Source organism: Anopheles moucheti, chromosome 2 (assembly GCF_943734755.1).
Source record: "Anopheles moucheti chromosome 2, idAnoMoucSN_F20_07, whole genome shotgun sequence".
Lineage (NCBI taxonomy): Eukaryota > Metazoa > Arthropoda > Insecta > Diptera > Culicidae > Anopheles > Anopheles moucheti.
The window spans coordinates 31,318,362-31,338,571 of NC_069140.1; the positions used below are offsets into that span (position 1 = coordinate 31,318,362).

The 20,210-nt window shown below is 45.8% G+C and overlaps 2 protein-coding genes across 3 annotated transcripts; both read right to left on the bottom strand.

The window, feature by feature from the left end:
- Window positions 1-33: 33 nt before the first annotated feature.
- Window positions 34-10,631, bottom strand: LOC128310129 (uncharacterized). Of its 2 annotated transcripts, XM_053046682.1 has the most exons (7): window positions 10,564-10,631; window positions 10,069-10,242; window positions 9,603-9,959; window positions 5,078-5,454; window positions 4,511-4,994; window positions 3,297-3,522; window positions 34-3,223 (listed from the first exon to the last, which is right to left on the bottom strand). In XM_053046682.1, exons 3-7 carry the CDS (start codon window positions 9,952-9,954, stop codon window positions 2,842-2,844), a joined length of 1,821 nt encoding a protein of 606 aa, XP_052902642.1. In that variant the 5' UTR covers window positions 9,955-9,959; window positions 10,069-10,242; window positions 10,564-10,631; the 3' UTR covers window positions 34-2,841. The 2 variants fall into 2 exon arrangements, with proteins under 2 accessions (XP_052902642.1, XP_052902643.1); XM_053046683.1 differs by lacking the exon at window positions 34-3,223 and having other exon boundaries at window positions 3,508-4,184.
- A 455-nt stretch (window positions 10,632-11,086) lies between these two features.
- Window positions 11,087-19,982, bottom strand: LOC128310061 (E3 ubiquitin-protein ligase KCMF1). The gene is made up of 5 exons (XM_053046597.1): window positions 18,766-19,982; window positions 17,367-17,791; window positions 16,414-16,683; window positions 13,889-14,241; window positions 11,087-13,826 (listed from the first exon to the last, which is right to left on the bottom strand). The coding sequence occupies exons 1-5, from the start codon at window positions 18,779-18,781 to the stop codon at window positions 13,220-13,222; spliced, it is 1,671 nt and encodes a 556-aa protein (XP_052902557.1). The 5' UTR covers window positions 18,782-19,982; the 3' UTR covers window positions 11,087-13,219.
- Between the last annotated feature and the right edge of the window lie 228 nt (window positions 19,983-20,210).

Sequence of the window (20,210 nt, forward strand, 5' to 3'; positions counted from 1 at the left end):
GGCGGCATAAGGTAAACCATTCGTTTACGGTTCTACACGCGACAAAAGTTTTCCCCCCCCTTCCGTGCCCTTGCAATCGCGGGCAGGGCTCCAGTCAGGGGAGTTGAGTTTAATTTTATTAATTTGTTTTTAAGTTTCATACTGCCCAATGCATACTGCGCTCACACGGTTCGGCTAACAAAGGAACGCAAGGTGGACGGTAAATCAAACACCCGTAACCGTCGGACACGCGCATTCCGTGTGGCAGCAGCACAAGAAGGGAAACTTTCCACAAAGAAAAAAACCGAATTCTAACAGGTTTGTTCCAGCGCTAACGGTACGATGGCGAAAAACAATTTATCTTACTAATATGTCTTTTTTCGTTTCCGAACACCCTCGCCCACACACTCTCGGTGTCTTTGTCTTTCGTAACTATTTGAGTAGAATCTCGTACCTACTTTGATGCCTTTTAATTAGATCAATTTAATTTTTGCTTAATTGCGTCTACTTACTGGAAGTTTAGGTATGTTTTCTCTTCTGTCTTTTTTTTTGTTCACCAATTCGATCACCAAACGTTGTGTGTGTTTTTTTCTCTCTTCTTGAAGCATGATTTTCCCCCGTTTGCCGACTGATCGCTCTATCCATTACGTGCCTGATGATGTGTGAAATCATCGGCCTCGATCCTGTAGTGGTTTGAAAATTCTAATACTTTTACCTATTATATCACTAGAACTACGAGAGCCCAAACTTTAACGTCTTAACGTAACTCAACACTACTCTGGTACCCCAAGGGCGTACATCGGCGTAACACCGGTCGATAGCTGTCACAGTCACAGTTCGCTTTGCCCAGTTTAGAATCACAAATCTAATGTTTCTGCTACTACTATTTACTACTCCCTCTATTCAGCCAACTAGCTGCCAACTATAGCTGTCCTTTTGTGGATAATCGTGCACTTCCTCGATTCAAAAACCAACCGCCATAGATCTTGCCGGTGCTTTGTGTGTGTGTTTGTGTGTGCTGCTGCTGATATTATTCGAGTCACGTCTATTCACTACCTTACTTTGTATACCTATCTAAATATCAATGCATTTCTTTTAGTTCGTCTAATTTGTTTCTTGTTTGTTTTTGTTTTCTTCTTTAGAATCACAGCTGAATCAAATGATTTGCTCATTTATCTCCTCTACTTTCCTCTCTAATTTTGCTAGTGCAATCGTTGTATTTGTTGCCGGATTATGCCCTAGCTTATTGTAGCTCTGCCTGTCACTACAAAGCGAAGTATTGTTGGTGAACTAGAGCGGAACTAGAACTAGAAAACAGGAGCGGTGTATCATGTTGCACAAAGTAAGAGAAAGTTGTTCATCAACGCCAAAAAAAAAGAACTGACGTGAGGGGGAGGAGGATTGGCTATCATAATCATAACAGTACGTTAAAGAATAACATTTTTATCATAATAATAATTTCCCACTCTAGCTTGTCTTTGTGCGTTAGCGTACAGTCCCCGATGTTCTATATAATCTATATTCTTTTCAATCGCGATAACCGAAAGAAAGAAATACCGAATTGTTAACAATCTTCGGTGCCGAGAATAATTTTGTTCAAAAATATCAACCTTCAGTTTCCATGTACAAAATTTACTAAACTATGGCTTCATTCATGTCACGGACAGCCAATGTACTATGTTAATCCTAAACAACACCTAAACAACTAACTAAGCAGACGAAAAAGTAATTTCATTTCAAACAAAAAGGGTATTAAAACCCCATACCTAATTATTATGGCTCTGCAGGAAACATCATTACGAGGCAAAACATGACACTCATCTCTCGCTTAACACGACCTGTTACTAAAATCCCATCCGAACAGCGTTCCCCCGTAGTAACTGGTAACTGTATAGGGACGTGATAAACAAATAAGCCTAATAAGCCTGTTGATACTGGCATGATGAAATAGATCATGCCATGCCATGCCAAGAAGAGAGCACTAAAAGCTTAAACAAGAGTACCTATTTCCAATTGCAAAACTATTTCAGACCAATCACGCGATATTCTAAATGAGAAGTTGAGCTTTTGTCAGCTCGGTAGAGTGTAACATTCAAATCCACGCTGTGGCACTGTCCGATTACGCCGAGGCTTTACGAAGCGTCGTCAGTGAAAAGTGTTTACAATGAGGAGATTCTACCAGGAAAAAAAAACCGCTCCGTACCGCTGTACCGTACCGTATATATCGCTTTCTTTTGGTTTACATTCCGCGACCTAGATAACTGTTCTACAAAGTACAATAAGTTATTAAAATTGTAGTAAGGACGTTTTGTTCGTTATGTGAAGGCGAAGCTTAGCTAATTTCGTTCGATTTATAATACGCCTAATACACGATTTGATGAGAGGAAGCGCGTTAGCAGACTTAACGTTGCTTGTAAATAATATTCGTTAATCCTGGAGGGTGCTCCATTGTGGTTTACCCTACTAGCAGAGTTTACACAGTGTGTGTGTGTGTGTGTGTTTTTTCTTGCTCTCCAATTGCTAGCCCGTCGCGGTGCATTGTTCTATCATCTATACGAGATTCTGGGATAAATTGAAATGGCTGTGCGTTTCGAGCTGTAATTTGTGCGCAAAAGGTCATTCACATTCGTATTTCCTACCAGGTTGCTACCTTCTTCCTGTCATGTGCATTTCCGTAATGTTCATAGATCGGTGGATTAAACAATTGAGTTTTGTTGGAGGAGGGTTGTGCTTAACTTTCTAGATACTGGCACGACCTGTGTCGATTGGAAGATGCGCGCACAGCGGTTCCTATCACCAGATTGAGAAAAACTGACGATAGCGTCGGGACCGTCCAGATGGTACGGCCACACGCTTACGACATCATTGACACTTTTTACGCTGCTGCAGCTTCAGCTGGCCAACGGTGAATCGCTTCTCCGGCCCTTTGCATAATATCGAGCTGTTGGTAATGTAATCGTACGCGGTGCGAATTTCGCCCGGTTGCAGCTGATGCTGGGAGATCATGCCCCGCAGGGCGCACAAGTCTTTGGTGTAGGAGTAAAAGAACAGTGGATGGTGCCTGCGCCGAATTTTCACCCGGTCCGCCACTATGCCCGTCAGGTACACGTCCTCCAGGTGGAAGATCGGCGTCGATAGGCTCGCCCGGTACAGCAGCTTTGCCGTCTCAAAGTTCATAAGATATGCCGTGCCGGAGAGATAGTTCGGATACACCTCCTTATCGTACATGTACGTCGGTGAGTACCTGAGCAAATGATGCGCAATGTAGTGGCAATTTCTGCAACACTCGTTACCATTCGATACCATTCGGTACCTACCATTTGCTGGTGGTGTCACCGATCGGTTTGGCGTCACAGAACAGAAACCCCGTCAGCAGGTATTTCCCTTCGATGAGGCGGTTTTTGGGCGATTTCACCGCCACCGTGTTGGTGTCGTAGAACGATATGGCCGCTTTGTACAGGGGGACCGTCCCACCGAGCAGGACGTGCAGCAGGTTCGGTACGTTGACAAAGGTGTCATCATCACACTTCATGATAAATTTTACTGCAATAAAGACAACGGGTAAAAGAAAATCGCACACGACCCATTTGTTCCCAAGCTAAACGTTAAAATGCGTTCAATGTACAATAGTGAGATAGCATTAGACACAACATAAAACACCAAATTGCCAGCCTCCTGTGCAAAGACCAACATCGCGAAACATATCCCCCGGTTGCCACACACGCTAGTCGTTAAAATAAAAGGGAGAGTAAAACGTTAAGGAACAAAAATAAATCAAAACAAAGATCTTACAAACTTCGACTCGGTCGGACTGTTCACTACCAGCTTCCGGGCGAGATCGTTAAGCGTTTCTATCACGATGTACTTGCTGGTACGTGCCGAACCCAGCTCGCGTTCCTTGAACCACTCCAGCACCAGATCCGTCACGTTGAACTGAACGAATTGTCCAGCACCCTTGGGGATTTCTTTCCGAGCGTGCTCGATCACCCCGCCCGCTTTGCCACCAGTCTTTCCCACGGTGAACATTACTTCCTGCTCCTGCCTTCCCGCCATTTCCTGGCGAATGTTATTCTTCAGCCATTCCTCGCCGTGCACGTACACCATCAGCCGAGCATCTATGTCACCGCTATACTCACGCGTTTCCAACTTAAACAGTAAATACTGCTTCTGATCATGCACCGGACGACGATCTTCCACTTGCGGTTCTACCGAACGATGGAGGTACGATGAAGGGGACAACGGATGAAACATATAAAAAATGCCACACAACGTCGAAAAGCAACAATACACCTATATTAGCAGCTGGTACACAAGCGGACTCCTGCGGCCATTCGCATCAGCGCCCACACACACACACACACACACCGTTGATTGCTGCAAACCATTGCCGGAACAGCCGGAAAGCAAGGAGAACTCCAGGAAACACTCGAATCAAGCTGTTGCTCCAACCTTAAACCTAATCCCACACCGCACATCATATTCACAGGGAGGGAGGGGACCATCACCTGCTAGCGATCATGCTCACACTCACCTTTGCCATCACAGTTGTTGGTAACCCACTTCAGCATCATGATCGTCTTCAGCGTCAGGTTATTGTAACTATCTATAAAGCTCTCCTGTATAATATCACCGTACACTTCGCTTTCGTTTACGATTCGTAGCTGCAGCTCGTCCACCATTTCGTTGCTAGCTGCGTTAAATGCGGGATCAACGTCCGGACCACTGGGAAACAGTGAGCTGTGTGACGTACTATCCGACGGGTTGTGCGATGGATCCGCACCGGGTAGGGTAGCTGCAGCACCCGCCAAAGTGGGCGCCTGCTGTACGATCGCGCTTCTCTTCACGGTGCTTTCGCTGTCACCGGCGGAAGGGATTGCTGATCGCTGGCGTTGATGCACGTAGTCAGCTTCCGATTGACCGACGAGAAACACTACCTTCACGCTCAATATCATACCCGCAAAGCTGCTCGCGTCGCTCTGCTCACTGTGACTAGAGTTGGATTTCGAGTGAACATTCTGAAACAGGCGAAACAGTAAGTGCACGATCAGTCGTTTCCGTACGGGCAATCATAACAGCACTGCGCGCGGGTGATACTTACATTACCTTCCGTAGCTAAAGTAGCCAAGGACTCATCTGCTTCAGCCATTTGCCACAGGTACTTTTTCAGCTCCGGACCGACGGTCCTTTTCGGGTCCAGATATTCACCATGCAATCGCTCATGTAGAGACTGGAACTGGGCATAGTTAAAGTCGCGTCCCTTGCCCCACGTTTCCCGGATCGCCTGGCGGGATTCAAAGTTGGGAGCCGCTGAACAGACCACGATCAGCAAGAACACCTTCTCACTTTCCTCCACCAGACCGGAACGTTCCTCGGTGGTACACACATTTAGCGGATCGATCAGTGTGGTGTTTTCGTACGGAAGCACATAGCCGATCGTGGCTCTCGACGTGTTCAATCCCCATCCAGCGATGGTACCTGTAGCAACAAATGCACCGTGAGAATCCGTGAGAAATAAACAAAGAACATTTACGGCACCGAACGGAACACTTGTTGAGGATAATGTTATAAAATATATTCGCCAACCACCAAACGAACCATTCCACCAACACTCCCATTGTGTGCCACGACGGACTGCTTCAACCCAATTTCAACCAACGCCGAACAGATACTGGCTCGGGTTTTCGCGCGCCAATAAAAATTAACCCCCCGAAGCTGTGGCCATCAGGAACGGACCAGCCAGCTCGATGCTCAATTGAAACGAGTGTGTGTACCCCACATTTTGCCCACAAAAATCTGCCCCACAACAAGCATCGGTCAACCGAACGGACACCGCCCCAAAGTGCAAAATCCCTGGCCTCGTCGTACACACATCATCTACTGCTCATCCCGACGTCCCTCGACCGCACCAGATGCAAAATGCTTCCCAGCCATGCACAGCCATGGTGGTAAGCAAAGAGAGAAACAATCAAGCATCCATAAAACGCGCGCGTGCACGCGCATGCTTCATCCTCTCCGGGGAAGATCCTCGCGCGCTATTCCAATTGGTGGACAGGCCGGTTTAATTACGCGCTGCTGACGAGAGTCTTGTCGAACAAACTTCCCGTTCGAAAGAATGAACAATTCATCCCGCTGACGTACTGTGCGATTGAGCTCCGTGCAGATGTTCATTTGAAACGTTTCTGCTGCGTACAGGATATTATTCCAAATTGGATTTTTCGGCCAAATTGGACACCACCGGACCCGGCCCACCCAAACCATCACTCTCAGAGGTTTCGATTAAACACAAAATCCTTGGAATCTACCAAAAACTATTACAGAAAAGATGTGTTTTAAAAATCTTTATGTCCATATCGCATAGCAATTCACCAGAGAACCATTAATTTTTTGAAGCAAGTCGTTCTGTACTCAAATTTAAGTCACTCATTTCGTTGCCTATCAGTAGGTCTTCTTTTCTATCGACACAACGATCTCAAGAGGACTAGGCCTGCTGTTTGTGGCTTTCTTTGGCTTTGTTTACTTATAGAAGAATGATAGTACAACACTGCGTACGGGAGATTTGTCCAGATGAAATTTTAGACCGTTCCTGTCATGAGAAGACCGGCGCTGATACTATAATTCACTATAATATACGACCGGGTACTCTGGCTGCTAAAAGTTACTATAATTTAAAGGTTAAGATTACTGTTGTGCTGAATAAATCTATCGAGAAAAGTCATTCGTAAGTCATCTTTAGTGAGAAATTAAATCAAATCAGGAGTCGACTTCATTCAAAAGATTCATGAATCCTCCAGTGCAGTGGCTACTTCTTGGTATAACCATTTTAATGATCATTTCGTGAGTTTAGATCTAAGATCGATTGTAAGTTTTGATTTTAAACCCCAAGTGTTGTCCAATAAAATGAGAAAAAAGAATTAATAAGAGAATTTTCCTTCTGAATAGCCGATCAACATTCATGTCTTCATCGCGAACGGCAAAGACGATACCGGATGAACAAAACGAATTTCGAGTGAACGTTTAACTGTCGTTGGCACATCGGAATCGAACGAAAAGCCAAGGAATGTTGTACGATCGGGACATTGCTAATCGAGTCCGTTCTCTCTCTTTTCTCTCTTTCTATGTCGCACTCTCTCTCTCTCTTCCTCTCTCTCTTCTCTTGCCCCAATGCGATGATCCTCCGGCATGCTGCTGCAGATGGTGACGATATCAACAGTTGGTGTGTATTGGACCAGTGTGCCCGATACAAACTAATTATCCTCCATCTGAGAAAATTGCGCCGTTCCACACCAGACCATTCTGCCCCATTTCGCCCATTCCAACGGGTCCTTCGTTTTGCCCTTTGCTGCACCATGCAATGCTTTCGATTCAATTGATCGTACTGGGAGGGCGGGAGGATCTTCGATGGCGATGGTGCACCAACCTTGGACCCGTTGTGGTGCTTGGATCGGGTCGGGTGGTTTAGAGGGGGATAAGGGGAGTGGGAGGGAGGGTTTCCTTTTTTGTTGTTTGCTACTTTCATCGCTTCAATGCCTTCATTTGACCCCACAGCACCGCATGTGTGCATCATCATCATGCACCAGGGCGCCGAACGCCCGCTCGGTGCAATATTATACGCCGCAGTTCACTGTCGTCGACGTGACGCCCGATCGGTGTTGCGCGGCCCATTCCACACTGGCATCCGAATGGCGCCTCTTTCGTTCCTTCGACTACCTATTATCCCGGTGCGGTGAAAGAAAAACGTGAAACCGCCATACGGGCGCACTACACCGCGTGCGCGCGCGCATCAAAAAATCAGTGGTGTGCAAAATGGTATCAATAAAATTAAAAAGTTTTAAATTGATTCCAATCAACGCCCGTTACCACGAAGGGAAGGGAACATATTGACCTCTGCTTCACGAGATGTCACATTGGACATGGCCAGCAACGGCACCACCTGATGATGGTGGTGGCGGCGGAGTTGGTGGCATCGATCGATGGAATCTTTTCGCACCGGAACACATGTGCGTTCCTTCGCGTTAGGGTGGTGCGTACACGCATAAATTCTAATCGCGTGCGCACACTTTTGGGGAATGCCCTCAGGCAAATTTAAACAATCTATCAAACATGCGTCCCGAAAACGTCATAACGTCGTTTCGCTCGGCGGTACGCTCTTCATTCATGCCTTGGTGGCACAGCATTAGAGATGGTTCGTGTTGCGGCAAGCGTCAATAGATTCGTTCATTGATAGACACGCGAACAGAACCGGGTGATAAATAGACGTGGTGGCCCGTGGTGCGCGGGCAAGGACCGACATCAACGCGCTCATAGAGATAGTGCACGTCCCGCGTCCCGAGCAACCCATTTCGGTCGTCAATTGGCCGATTACTAATCGGGCGTTCGCAATGATTTGAGGGAACGCAATTTTATCAACGAATTGGTTTCAAATTCATTTGTTTGATGGCACTTCCTGTGGTCACGCGCGTTACTGAAAGTCTACATCGGTACAGCCTCTAAACGAACCAATCAAACATCGTTTTGCTGGGTATTTGCTTGCTTTTTCCACAATTTGAGGCAAGTTAGGTCAAGCTATTTATAATCGTCACCGTTTAACGTGAGAAGGCCAAACGATCGGGGTAGAATTCGAAGTAGAACATTGGAAAACCGGGAATAGTCAGTAGTTATTAACATTGATTTATCTATCCAACTGTGAAAAGATCAACTGCAACTGATCATTTTACAGTGCGAAGGAACAGGTCGCATAAGTCTGGTTCAGTCTAGTTCGCACCAGGGAAGGTACGGCATTAGGTTTCGAAAGTACCAACATGTCCCAAAAGTTAGCCCATTTTCGGTGTCCAACTATATATAACTCTCCTGTGCAAACCTTCCCATGCTCATGCTAATTCGGAACAATGCTCGTATTTCGCCAATTGAATCAATTGAAATTCGTTGAATTCAATTCTCCCTTTTTTCGCTCTCCTGTTGCTGCTTCACCTGCTGCAGAACATTTTTGTGCTTCTTCGTTTTCCGATCATCTTGCTACCAGCAGAGCTCCAGGATTCCACGATCGTACCAAAGCGGAACAATGGCCGCAGCAGCAGCAACAGCGACGAACACAGTGATGATGATGACGATGAAGATGTTCCGAACCGTGATGGTGCGCTGAAGATGGGCCTCATTTGCATAATCAAAACTTGCAAATGTCGAACCGTCTAGCCAAAACATAGCACTCACCTCAATCGTGCAGCCCCTAATAGACGCGAGGGTAATGGCCGCTGGGTGCGCGTGTTTCATCGAGCCACTTGCCGAACGAAAAATCGCATACTTTCGTGCTGGGTTTTTGTTGTTATTCCCTGCCGATCAAAACCCGCGCGGACTGAGCAATGTCAATGATTTTCTCAATCAGCGTTCGAGGCCAAAGCAATATTTGCGGGCACACACAGCGCAAACGGCGGGTGCACGATCGGGTGAACCTAATTTCGGTGGGGTCCATCGGTAACAACTATTGCCAAACTGATCGTGCAGAATTTATACCTTGCCTAGCGCATATGAACTACCAAAATGAATGTTCCGTGCAAATTATAAAGATGATTCTTCTGCGAGCCATTTTAAATGTTGGTTACGATTATGTGAAAGAGAACGCTACTTACCAATGCGTCCCCGATCGTTGTTGTTCGGTATGATGCCAAAGCCCACAATGCCGATCAGGCAAAAGGCAATAATCCACAGGAAGCATTTGTTCTTGGTCGAACCACGGCTGTGTCGGTCACCTCGATCCTTTGGCGTAATATCGTACAATCGTTCGTTCTTGCGGCACGTTTCATCCAGCAGGGTGGTGCTTTCCGTATCGTTACTGGCCGAACTGTTACTGCCACCGTCGATGTCCTGAAATCGTCGGTACACATCGCCATTGTCACCGAAAACGCTTCCGCCGGTACCGATATCTACAGCTGTATCGAATCGTTCGTTCCAATCCAACTGACCGTTGCTTTGGGGGTACATGATGTCTGCAATGTATATTATCACTTCCATTAGCATGTGTGCAGTCGGTCGCGCAACAATAGTGGCAAGACCTTGGGTTTTGAATCTATCGCAGCCTCTTACCCAGCCTCTTACCTGTCGTCGCCGTCCGGTCAGTCGATATAAAGCGAAAGGACACTCCAAGACACTGCGGTGAATCTCTAGCACGAGCATCGAAGATGTAGCGAGTGACTCATATTGATCAGCGAGAGAACGCGATGTTGTTGCTAATAATTTATGTACATTTCACCATCATTGGAGGAACTAACGCTAAAGCGAGGGGTTCGAATGAAAGCAAGGAGTTACGTGTTGTGATAAGATGTGTTTACTACGTAAAACTACCCCTTTCTTCATAAATTAACAAACTTTCCCTTTAGATTTATCTTTTCTTTACATTGCTTATCACGATATTTCCATAAACTATGTTGACAAACCTCCCCCTTGCTTGCACTATTATACCATCTAAGGAGATGATGGAATGTTCTCGATGTTCGAAGCCTTTTTGGGCCGGTAATTCATTTCGGGACAAAAGAGAAACAATTTTTATGCACCTTTTCTTACAAACCCTTGCGATTAAATAGTAAATTTTACCTTTTTCCTGGTTTTAAACCTCGGTGTTTTGACCGACACTTGCGTTTGTTTTGACAGTGGCCGTAATGCTTCCACTGTCAAATAGCTGTCGAATCGGAGAAAACCCAATGAGCGGATGGACAGTGAGCTTTCGTGAAGCTCTGGGAATTATTTTTCTTTAGTCAAATCAAATTTCATAAACAATGGAATGATTTCGCTTTCAGTACACAAGTCTCTCCTTTGTAGCACCAAAACATATCCTTTTTGCGAACGAAAGCACTTTCCGTAACTTACTGTTTTGTCGAACATTGTGCAAAAAAAGAGGTTCGACACCCTTGTTTGGAAACAATCCACTGGCGTGAGTGGAATGCTCTGGGATATTCAGCGAACAATTGACAACTTGTAAAAATGAATGAAGCTTGAAAATGTTGTAAAACTTTATGTTTTATTGTTCGGCGTACTTGCATATTAAACTAAAGCCATAAAACATGAAACATTGTAGATAAAACAAATACAGAATAACACGCTGAACTTTTTTTTCTATGTCTGCTTTATTTTCAACATTGAAATATTACTTGTTTTTTTGTTGTTGTAATTATCGATTGTTTTTAAAATTTAAATTTCTATACAAGCGCTAGATAAATATACTTTTGTTGTTGTTGTTGTCAGAACCATGTGTATGAATTCAGCAGGGAAAATAGTATCCAAAAATGAAAAACCGGCCCGCATATGCCGCCGAACCCCGTTTGGCTTTACAGTCCGACCGTTGATCACCTATGAACCAAAAAACATATTAACAAAGAAAAAAACATGAGCAAACGTTCTGATTTTAGGCAATGAAACCAATGCTTGCCAAACTAAACCCCAACGGAGTAAACGAAGAAAAATATAAATGTACACATGCGGTCTTATACTGTAGTGCTGTTTGCGGACTCCGTTACGAATTCGGATAAAGCATACATCGTACAAGCTGAATCTTCCCCCATTGATGAATCAGTCGAGCGAAATTAAACTAACTTGCAACATCTGGGATGTTGCAATATCTTGTATGGATGTGCAATTTCATTTCACTGTATCTGTGTGTCTTCCGTTCAAAGGGCTGCCACAAAGTGTTTCTCTTTTTTTCTGGAAGTGCACACAAAGTACGTGGACCATTTGTAATGAAGTAATATAATTCTAACCGAAATTTTAAGAAATATCCAACAAACACGACTATGAATGGCCTCTCTCTCCCTCTCTCTTTCTTCGCGAACGATATCTCAATCACTTGCGTGTCTCGCACACACACACACCTCTCGACACTCCCGCCGACACTGACTTCAGGTCCATATATTCTCGGTTATTACTAGTGCTAAGCTTATAGGTTATCTCAGCTTGGCATGGTGCTTCTTTTGGGTCGTATGATTTCATTTGCGCAATGATTAATGATTTATCCATCATCTGTTAAACCACACACTGCGTCCTTACTAAGACATGGTATACTAACACGAACCAAGATGCCTTATGCTCAGAATCCGCAAGAGTAGGAAGTATCAGCACAATTGTTCGATCGAAAGTGTGTGTCTCTTACCGGATCGGAATCCCAACGATTGCGTATCTGTATCGCAACGTTCAATTCAAAACACAAAATCTTATAGTGCGGGTTCGTTTTTATGAGTGAAGTTACCGGAAGCTAGTCCATTTCATGATGCTAACTAATGTAAGTTCAAAAAGTACAGTGAAAATTATAAAATAAATAAAACAAAGTTATACAATTATAAACATTATTTCATCGCAAAAGAAACAAAAAACAACCAAACAAACCGTGTCCGTTAACGGGACAAATAATTGAAAGATTTGCAATTTTTGCACTGTACACGCACGCATAAACAACAGAGATGGATGGATTAAAAGAGTTTGAATTTAAAGATAGCGTGACCATCGGCTTGCCTTCTATAAGCGCACAACACTTCCTTCGAAGGGTTTTTGTGCTCTTCAAAACTCATCCCAATATGGTTCGGCTTTTCACCTGCACTAAATCGTATCCTGTGTTACGGTTTTCCATTCCCTTATTACAAAGATAGCTATATTTAGTTCATGTGTCCGGTTTCTTGTTGTGGCATGAATTTCCTATATCCGAATTTCGGTTCCCATAGTTTGCGAGCTGTATGTGTAATTCTATATGCTTCTCTGTAACGTTATCAAGTAGTGCTGGCTCTCTATAATTTGCTTTCGACGAATTTCAAAATCATTCTCTATCTGCCATTTTGTTTTGGTGATCACACATAATAATTTTTTTACGTTTTTGTTTTACAGCATTGCCAGGCTCGTGTGCATGGCTTTGTTTTTACACACACGCACGCACGCAAACACACCTGCAGGCGAGGCCGACACATTATTCCATTTTGCTCCGTGGTATCCTGCTGCTGCTCCCCTCTCGTCCCACTGCCTCTCTTAGCTACTCTTCCTATAAATTATTTCCTTTACAGTCGTGCGGAACCATTCCGAATGTTTTGCCATCATCTCATCCCTTACACCTTATTCAATGGATTAAGAGGACAAATAGATAATGTTGGTTTTTGTTTGTGTGACTACTGTTACTACGGCTGCTGTTGCTGCTTCCGTTTTTTTTTATGCTGCACCCCTTGCTGGCTCATGCTTGCTAAATAACTTATATCATTTTACCAACCAAACAACACTACCTAGAGTCGGGCACGTGGTGCTGCTGTCTCGAGGACACCGACGTGGAAGTGTTTGACGAAGAGTTTGCTTGCTTCAGTTCGCGGGCTTTGGCCGCATTATTGCCAACACCACCACCACCACCACCGGACGGTGGAGTTTGGCGGGACGCTCTGCGCTCAACCGGGCCACCGACACCTCCGCCTCCTCCGGTGCCCGACTTAGTCGAGCTACCACTTTTCGCTTTGCCGGATCCACCATGCCCGCCACGATGGCCCAACGGATGCTGCTGGGCCGACGGATGCATCATGTTCGGTGTATCGTCATTCGTGCCCCCGTTGGCGGAATCGGCACCCAGCTTGAAACTATCACAATTTCCATCCTCCTTGCCGTAGTTACTGTCCGTAGCACCAACGTTGCCGCTACCATCCTGCAGCAGCTCACCCGTCTCGGCACCGTCGTCCGATGCTGGCCTTTTTACACTACTGTTAACGGTACTGCACGTACTACCACCAACGCCTAAATTCATTGAACTCAACTCATCGGACAGCTCCTCGTCGGCGCATTTGTTAAACGGCTGCACGTTTGCGATGGTTGATAACATTAAAGCTTGAACAAATTGGGATCTGTAATGTAAGAGTCGGTTAGATTGATGCACGCACCACATTCTTGACGTTCCTGGGTTTACCTGTCCGCTCTATCACGTCCCAGCTGTGTTTGCTCGGCATCGTCCATGGTAGGCACCATGAACCGGGTCATCAGAAACTGCGACTGTTGCGCACTGGAACCGGCGCCGGAGGCACTTCCGACCGAACCCGGTACATTGCACACTCCCACCCCGGTGGACACCATTGGCAACGAGGAGGATGCTGCGATCGGTCCATCGCGGCCACCGGCGTTCAGTGTGATGATTGTATGGTTCGGATTGGCTTGTGTCGCACCGATCGCATTGTTGTTGACACCGGTTGCGTTCGGGGCGGAGGACACGACGGCCGGTTGCTGCTGTCGTCTTGGTAGTCGTTCCAACTGTTGACGAGCGGCCTTGGAACCAATAAAGAAGAAACAAACATGTAAAGTTTTACGAATACGTGGACGGAACACTACTGCACCAGGGGAGAGGCTGTTTTCAGGTTAAGTTCCCAATTCATTCGTTTTATAGCTCATACGTTCCAAACGCTAATGCATCGCTAACCGAGGAGACTAAACGTTAATGGCTGATACCTGTCGAAAATCAGGTCCCGTCAATAACATATTTGAACCGAACCGAACCGAACTGTTGTTGACGAAACCTAGCAACGCAAAATCCAGCCTAAGGCAAAATAATGCACGACATCCTACATACAATAATGTTCTAAATTTAGGTGTAGCAGCAAAAACCCACCGAAAAATTCCGTTAGCCAATTGTTCGTGCTACCGCGAACGCGAATGTTTTAGCAACAATAAATCGATGAAGATGAGCGATGATGAAGAGAGTTCCGTTTCGGAACGAAGCGTAAAATTTTAGACACTACGAGAAGGTAATTGAAATTATGTGGGCGCGGAAACAAGCATTTATCAATAACGCAACTTTGGATCGGTTGTGAGATAGTAAGAGTATCCAAAAACAACATATAATTAGACAGACAAATTACCATGGTCAATAAACTGGCATACAAAATGAGGAACGTGTAACAGAAAAAGGTGACTTCGAGAAGCATGGCCCATGGATGGCGCCAAAGGTGCACTATGATTGTTTCGTACATTGTTCCGATTGCATCGACTGCATCACTGTTTTGATACGGGAACGGTGGTACGAATACGCGCACAAGCATCAACATAAACATACAGACAGCTAAACAGGATACAGATAAACGCGAGCACGGCTCTTTGATTATCGATGTTACTGCCGTCAGACGGACACGGTGGTGGAACTTCCCAGTGCTGGGGCGCTTCTTGCCAGAAAACATACAATGATGCGAAGGGAGTTTGGTTGATGAAAACAAATGTTGTTTGTGTATGTGTGTGTGTGTGCGGACAACACACTACTACTATTGCTATAGATGGTTGTAGTAGTAGCAGTAGCTGCAGTAGTAGTATTGATGATGAATAAAAAAAAGTACACTATTTATGAGATGCAACGACAGAATTTGCCCTTAACAATCTACCAAAAACGCAATCGGAGGAATTGCAGGAAGGTGTGCGCCTGGAACAACACTGCGACGTGCTCGACTGCTGCTACCGCCAACGGAATGCATCGGGGAATGCGCTTGCAAAAGCCCAAAGGAAGGAACCAGCGTGGCTTTGTATTGTAGAAGAAACGTCGCCCAAAGCGTGCTCCCACACGAATGATTTGGTTCTGGCTTTTCGTCTGCGACTGTCACCGAACGGTTGGAAGGAGCGCGAGGATGATGCTCTATTTTGAATTTGGCTGCTTCTATCACCGTGACGACCCGAAGACACTTTCGCAACGTTTCTGCGTTTGTCGCACAACTTAAACTGCACTACGGTGTTAAGACTACTACGAAATTCCAACACGATTTGTGGTAGGCGGTGGAAAACAAAACCACCGCTGGAAGGAGGTTTTTCAAAGCCAACTTTAAGCGCGATTGTTTGAAACGATGGAACGCAAATGCTGCTGATCCAAACAAAGCAAATTCATCGTGCCACACAGCTTTTCGTTTCGTTTATGGTAAGGACGAGGGAAATACTACCGAAACGTTTTCGCGCTCGGGTCGTGTTGGCGAGTTTCTCAGTAGCTAAATGCATCGCAAACCCCTACCGCATACACCCACCACCGTCCTTACAGTATAGCCGTCAGATGATGAGTTGGCGAAGGTACGCTCGGTATCCGTACAGTGACGGTACCAGCCAACCAATACACCTCCAACTACCGTGTGTTGTGTAATTTTCGGTGCGCGAATTCGTCCCACATTCGGTCACTTCGGCGCAGTTAGTTTAAATTTAATACACAAACGCTTTTCCTTAATCTTCAGCGGCAGAACGGGCAGCAAGAAAATTGACGGAAAGAAGCTTAGTTAGCCGCGCCTCGGAACACAAAAAAGGGAGGATACATAAATTTTCAGCATACTTGCAAAGCATTCTGCAGCAAAATATTAGAAAGCCCAATGACGAGATCTCATTCAAAATCAGCTGAGCTTGTTTACAATGTTGGTAGTAAATGTGCGTCTGCTTCTACCTAAACTTGTCCTACGGGGGAAACGCTAGCACACTTACGGTGACTTGCTGTCGCTCGAGCTGAATTTGCATTTGTAGTTGCTGCAGCTGCGATGGTTGCGGTGCGCCTCCACGGCGAACATTGGACAGCTGCTGCAATAGTTCTGCTATCGGGTCAACCGACTCTCTGCCCGACGGGGACAGTGTGGATAAACCGCCACCGGACGAACTGAAGTGCATATTGGAACGCCTGGATCGTGGCCCACCAAGCGCGCGGCCCGAGTGGGGTATTCTTCTAACACCTCCATGCCGGATCGCTGACGGTTCATCGTGCACGGCAGAAAGATCAATCTTTAGTTAAGGAAATAATAGCGACATAGTTATATCCGTTGCGGCTGTAAGAAATGATTAATTATAAGAGACTTTCGATCATATCTTCTGATCTGTAATGAACTATTGCATTTGGCCCAACTATTGAAAAGGCTCAATTTAAACTTCCGCACTTAATCATTGTGACTGGTACGCATCCTTCGAACCGCATTATGTTTCAGAGTTCAAAAAATCTACTGTGGTTGATAAATGACTTCAACATATCTATTCTACAGTATGAAATATGTTTAAAGATAGTCAAACATTTAGGTAATAGAGTGTATAGAGTATAGAGAACTCCCTATGCAAAAAGCCTGATTCACTAGAAAATTCCAATATAATTAGCATTGTCTATCCCTATGCAAATAGGGATTGTCCCCATTGTCTATCTATGATTATCCAATTTAGCCGCAATTTACTCATATTACAAAATACAAAGCCCTATTCCAACAAAACTAATCCACGGCCCATCTAAGCTGTCAGCAGACAGCATCTAGGCTGCAAATACCCCAGCAGAGTAAAGTATTCAAGTACTACATCTCTATCCTTTAAGTTATATTATTCCCTACCAAAGCAAATGATCGTAAGTCTCAAAAATGCTGTCAAACCAGCTGTCAAACTATAAATCAATTTGAAAAGGATATCAGAAACGAGATGAGATCCCGAGAACCGCTCCGATGCTCCAGACTCAGGTGCCGTGCAAAATCATCCGTCACAAAGTTAGGCTCTCCACCGGGCAGTGCGGCACAGACCGGACATACCACCTCCAGTCCGGTATCGGTGTGTTCCGCACTGACATGCTCCAGCAGTGCCGAGTCGCTCAGCCCCATGCGCTTGCAGTACGGGCAGGTGAAGGACTGTGGCTGGTCGGCCGGCAGCACTTCACCTCCATAGTACAGCTCGAAATCGGATTGCGTTAGTATGCACTGCATCGGGTGGTCGGTCGAGTGGCGGGTTGTAGTCGCACCCTCTTCATAGCAGGTCGCGCACAGATCGTAATCATAGCAGATCAGACACTTGTATCGCCTTCCACGGAAGTTACTTTTCAAGCACGAATCACAGCTGACCCCTAAAAGACGGAAATTGACATAGGGATAGAGGAGAAAATTAATTAATTTCATATGCACTTTGTACATTTGCCCTTCGCTTGATGAAGACGACCGGCGGTTGAAGATGGAAGGGTTGTTTGTTGCCATTCGGGTTTGCTGTTCGTATGTAAACGGGGGAACACCCGATGGTTCCTTTTCGAACCGATCGATCTCGGATGGGTTATCCGTGGTGTTTATTTTACACAGCACGCCAACCATCGCGACAGTGAGAGGCGTTTGTGCTGGGAGATAAACATTGAGTCAGCCAGATAGCCACACACATGCCTTCAATTGGCGATGGACACACATCAGCCGCAGTACAGCGACGTGTGTGTACAGGAAAAAATCTGCTATATTTAGCACAAAGAACGCTCTTACACGCTCATTGCTCTAGAAGAGTAGGCGAGTACTAACTCGATGTGTGTCGTCATGTATTCCAACACAGTTCCTCCACTGCAATGGTCATGAAGCGGTCGTCTATCCAGGTCATTACAGTAAAACTGCACCAGGCTGCCTGCTGTTCCGGTTGTCAGTGCGTAGTAATAGAGATCTCGACCTAGCGATCGCCGAACTGCCGGGATCTGTACTACAATGACATTCCGCAATAACGTCGCCATTTCCTGACCACCTTCACACTTGTCCGATATCCGATTAATGGGCACCATTTGGCTTTGGGCAAAAACAAATAGAAACCATCGTGTCACACCAATCAGGCTTCCGTCGCCTGCCTTGATCATAGAACGGCACAATATGTTTTCGGAAGCATGCGTGTGTGCGTTTGTGTGTGTTTTTAATTTCCCCTTTCACACTCCATGCTCACCGGGAATTTGCCCGTCAACGTACGGCAACGGATGGCAACAAATTTCCAACATCTTTGCGATTGACTTTTTTCTCTCTCGCCCAAGCACCCTTTTATTTTTGCTTTGGGAGATTGATCTTTAATTCATTTTATTACCTTCATGGCGACTCATTATTTTTCACTCCCTAGGCCCCGGCACCAAAAGAGCACACACTACTTCGGCAACAGCAGCAGAAACACAGGCAGCAGACGAAACGCACGCACACACCACAATGAAGGCGAACCAATGCAATTCCTCACTGTCGCGCGCGCACACACTAGCGAACAATTTTCACTACTCACTTGCTACTTGCTAGCTAACCACCGTGCGGGCACCAACACCTCGGCCTACTCGACCCTTTTTGCAGGTGGAACTGCACGCCACCCTACCCGGGGGGTTCTGTTCACTGTTGTCACGATAAACCGCCCCAAAACAACACGGACACGATTCACTTCTCAGGGTGCTCGCTGCTGCTGCTACTGCTTCCTTCGCCGTGACAGCGACAATATGATCGATAGTGGAGCGGATTACCACCCCTCGACCTTCCGATCCGTGAAACAGAGGGAATTCCTATTGAATCGGGAATTGCACGTTCGCCCCACCCCCGTTGGTGCACCCGTCTGGTTGGGCACCTGCGACACACCGTGTGACACAATTTTCAGCCCGAATAATGCACAATTTGTTCGCTTTTTTTCTATGTGTGTGCTTCAGCGGTAAACACACATACACGATGTACGGGACACACACTCACGCGCAATACTAATATGCACGGTTCACACACACGCACACGCACATACACAACACGCACCACACACACGCTCGCACTCGCACACCTAAATAGCACAGCGCGCAATGGGGACTGCTGAGGAAAAACTATTCACATAATCGTTTCGGTAGGAAATATGTTTTCCCCCACTGTGTCGGCGTGACCCACCCCAACACCACACAATCGCTATTGGTTTCGTTATTATGCAGCAACGCAATGCATCCACAGCTATCCAGCAAGGTAGCACAAATTTGGTTGCTTTTCCCTGTTTAATGTCGATTCGGAAAACTGACGACACACTGGAACAACGATGGGCACAATGGCATTGGAGTTAGCTTTTTTTCCCCCTACTTGCCACTTTTGGGACGAAATTGGAGAGCGACGTTTTCACCTCTTTTTTCTTTCGCCTTTCACACTAGCGAGGATGGTTACACGGTATGGCGATTCTATCGGATTCCGTTTCCGGATCGCGAGTTTCAAACACGGCACGGGGAAAACGGCTAGAACGGAAAATCTTGCACAGTTTCTTCTTCTGGACGAGAAATCATTCCCTTTGCCCGTGATGACTCTCTGCTTTGGCTTAAAACTCGCACCTCGATTCCGATGTTCGACACTGCATCTGCACAATCTGACAGTTTGACAGCTGCCAATAGCTGGGCATGCGGAGTCAAATAGAAACGTTTTTCGGTAACACTCCGCGACAAATTAGCTTATATGACTTCTTCTATATTACAGAACTATTTGTACAATGTCTGTTCTTCACACGATGTACAAGGAAAACTACGAGAAGCGTGT

Bases quoted from the DNA above. Each gene is read 5' to 3' on its own strand.
- LOC128310061 (XM_053046597.1), bottom strand. The intron at 14,242-16,413 runs GTAAGTGTGCTA...ATTGGTTCCAAG, and splicing joins TCGAGCGACAGCAAGTCACC to GCCGCTCGTCAACAGTTGGA. The intron at 13,827-13,888 runs GTAAACCCAGGA...CTTACATTACAG, and splicing joins GGACGTGATAGAGCGGACAG to ATCCCAATTTGTTCAAGCTT.
- LOC128310129 (XM_053046682.1), bottom strand. From the start codon at position 9,954: ATGTACCCCCAAAGCAACGGTCAGTTGGATTGGAACGAACGATTCGAT. The intron at 4,995-5,077 runs GTAAGTATCACC...CGCCTGTTTCAG, and splicing joins CTTTAGCTACGGAAGGTAAT to AATGTTCACTCGAAATCCAA. The intron at 3,224-3,296 runs GTAGGTACCGAA...TCATTTGCTCAG, and splicing joins GGTGACACCACCAGCAAATG to GTACTCACCGACGTACATGT.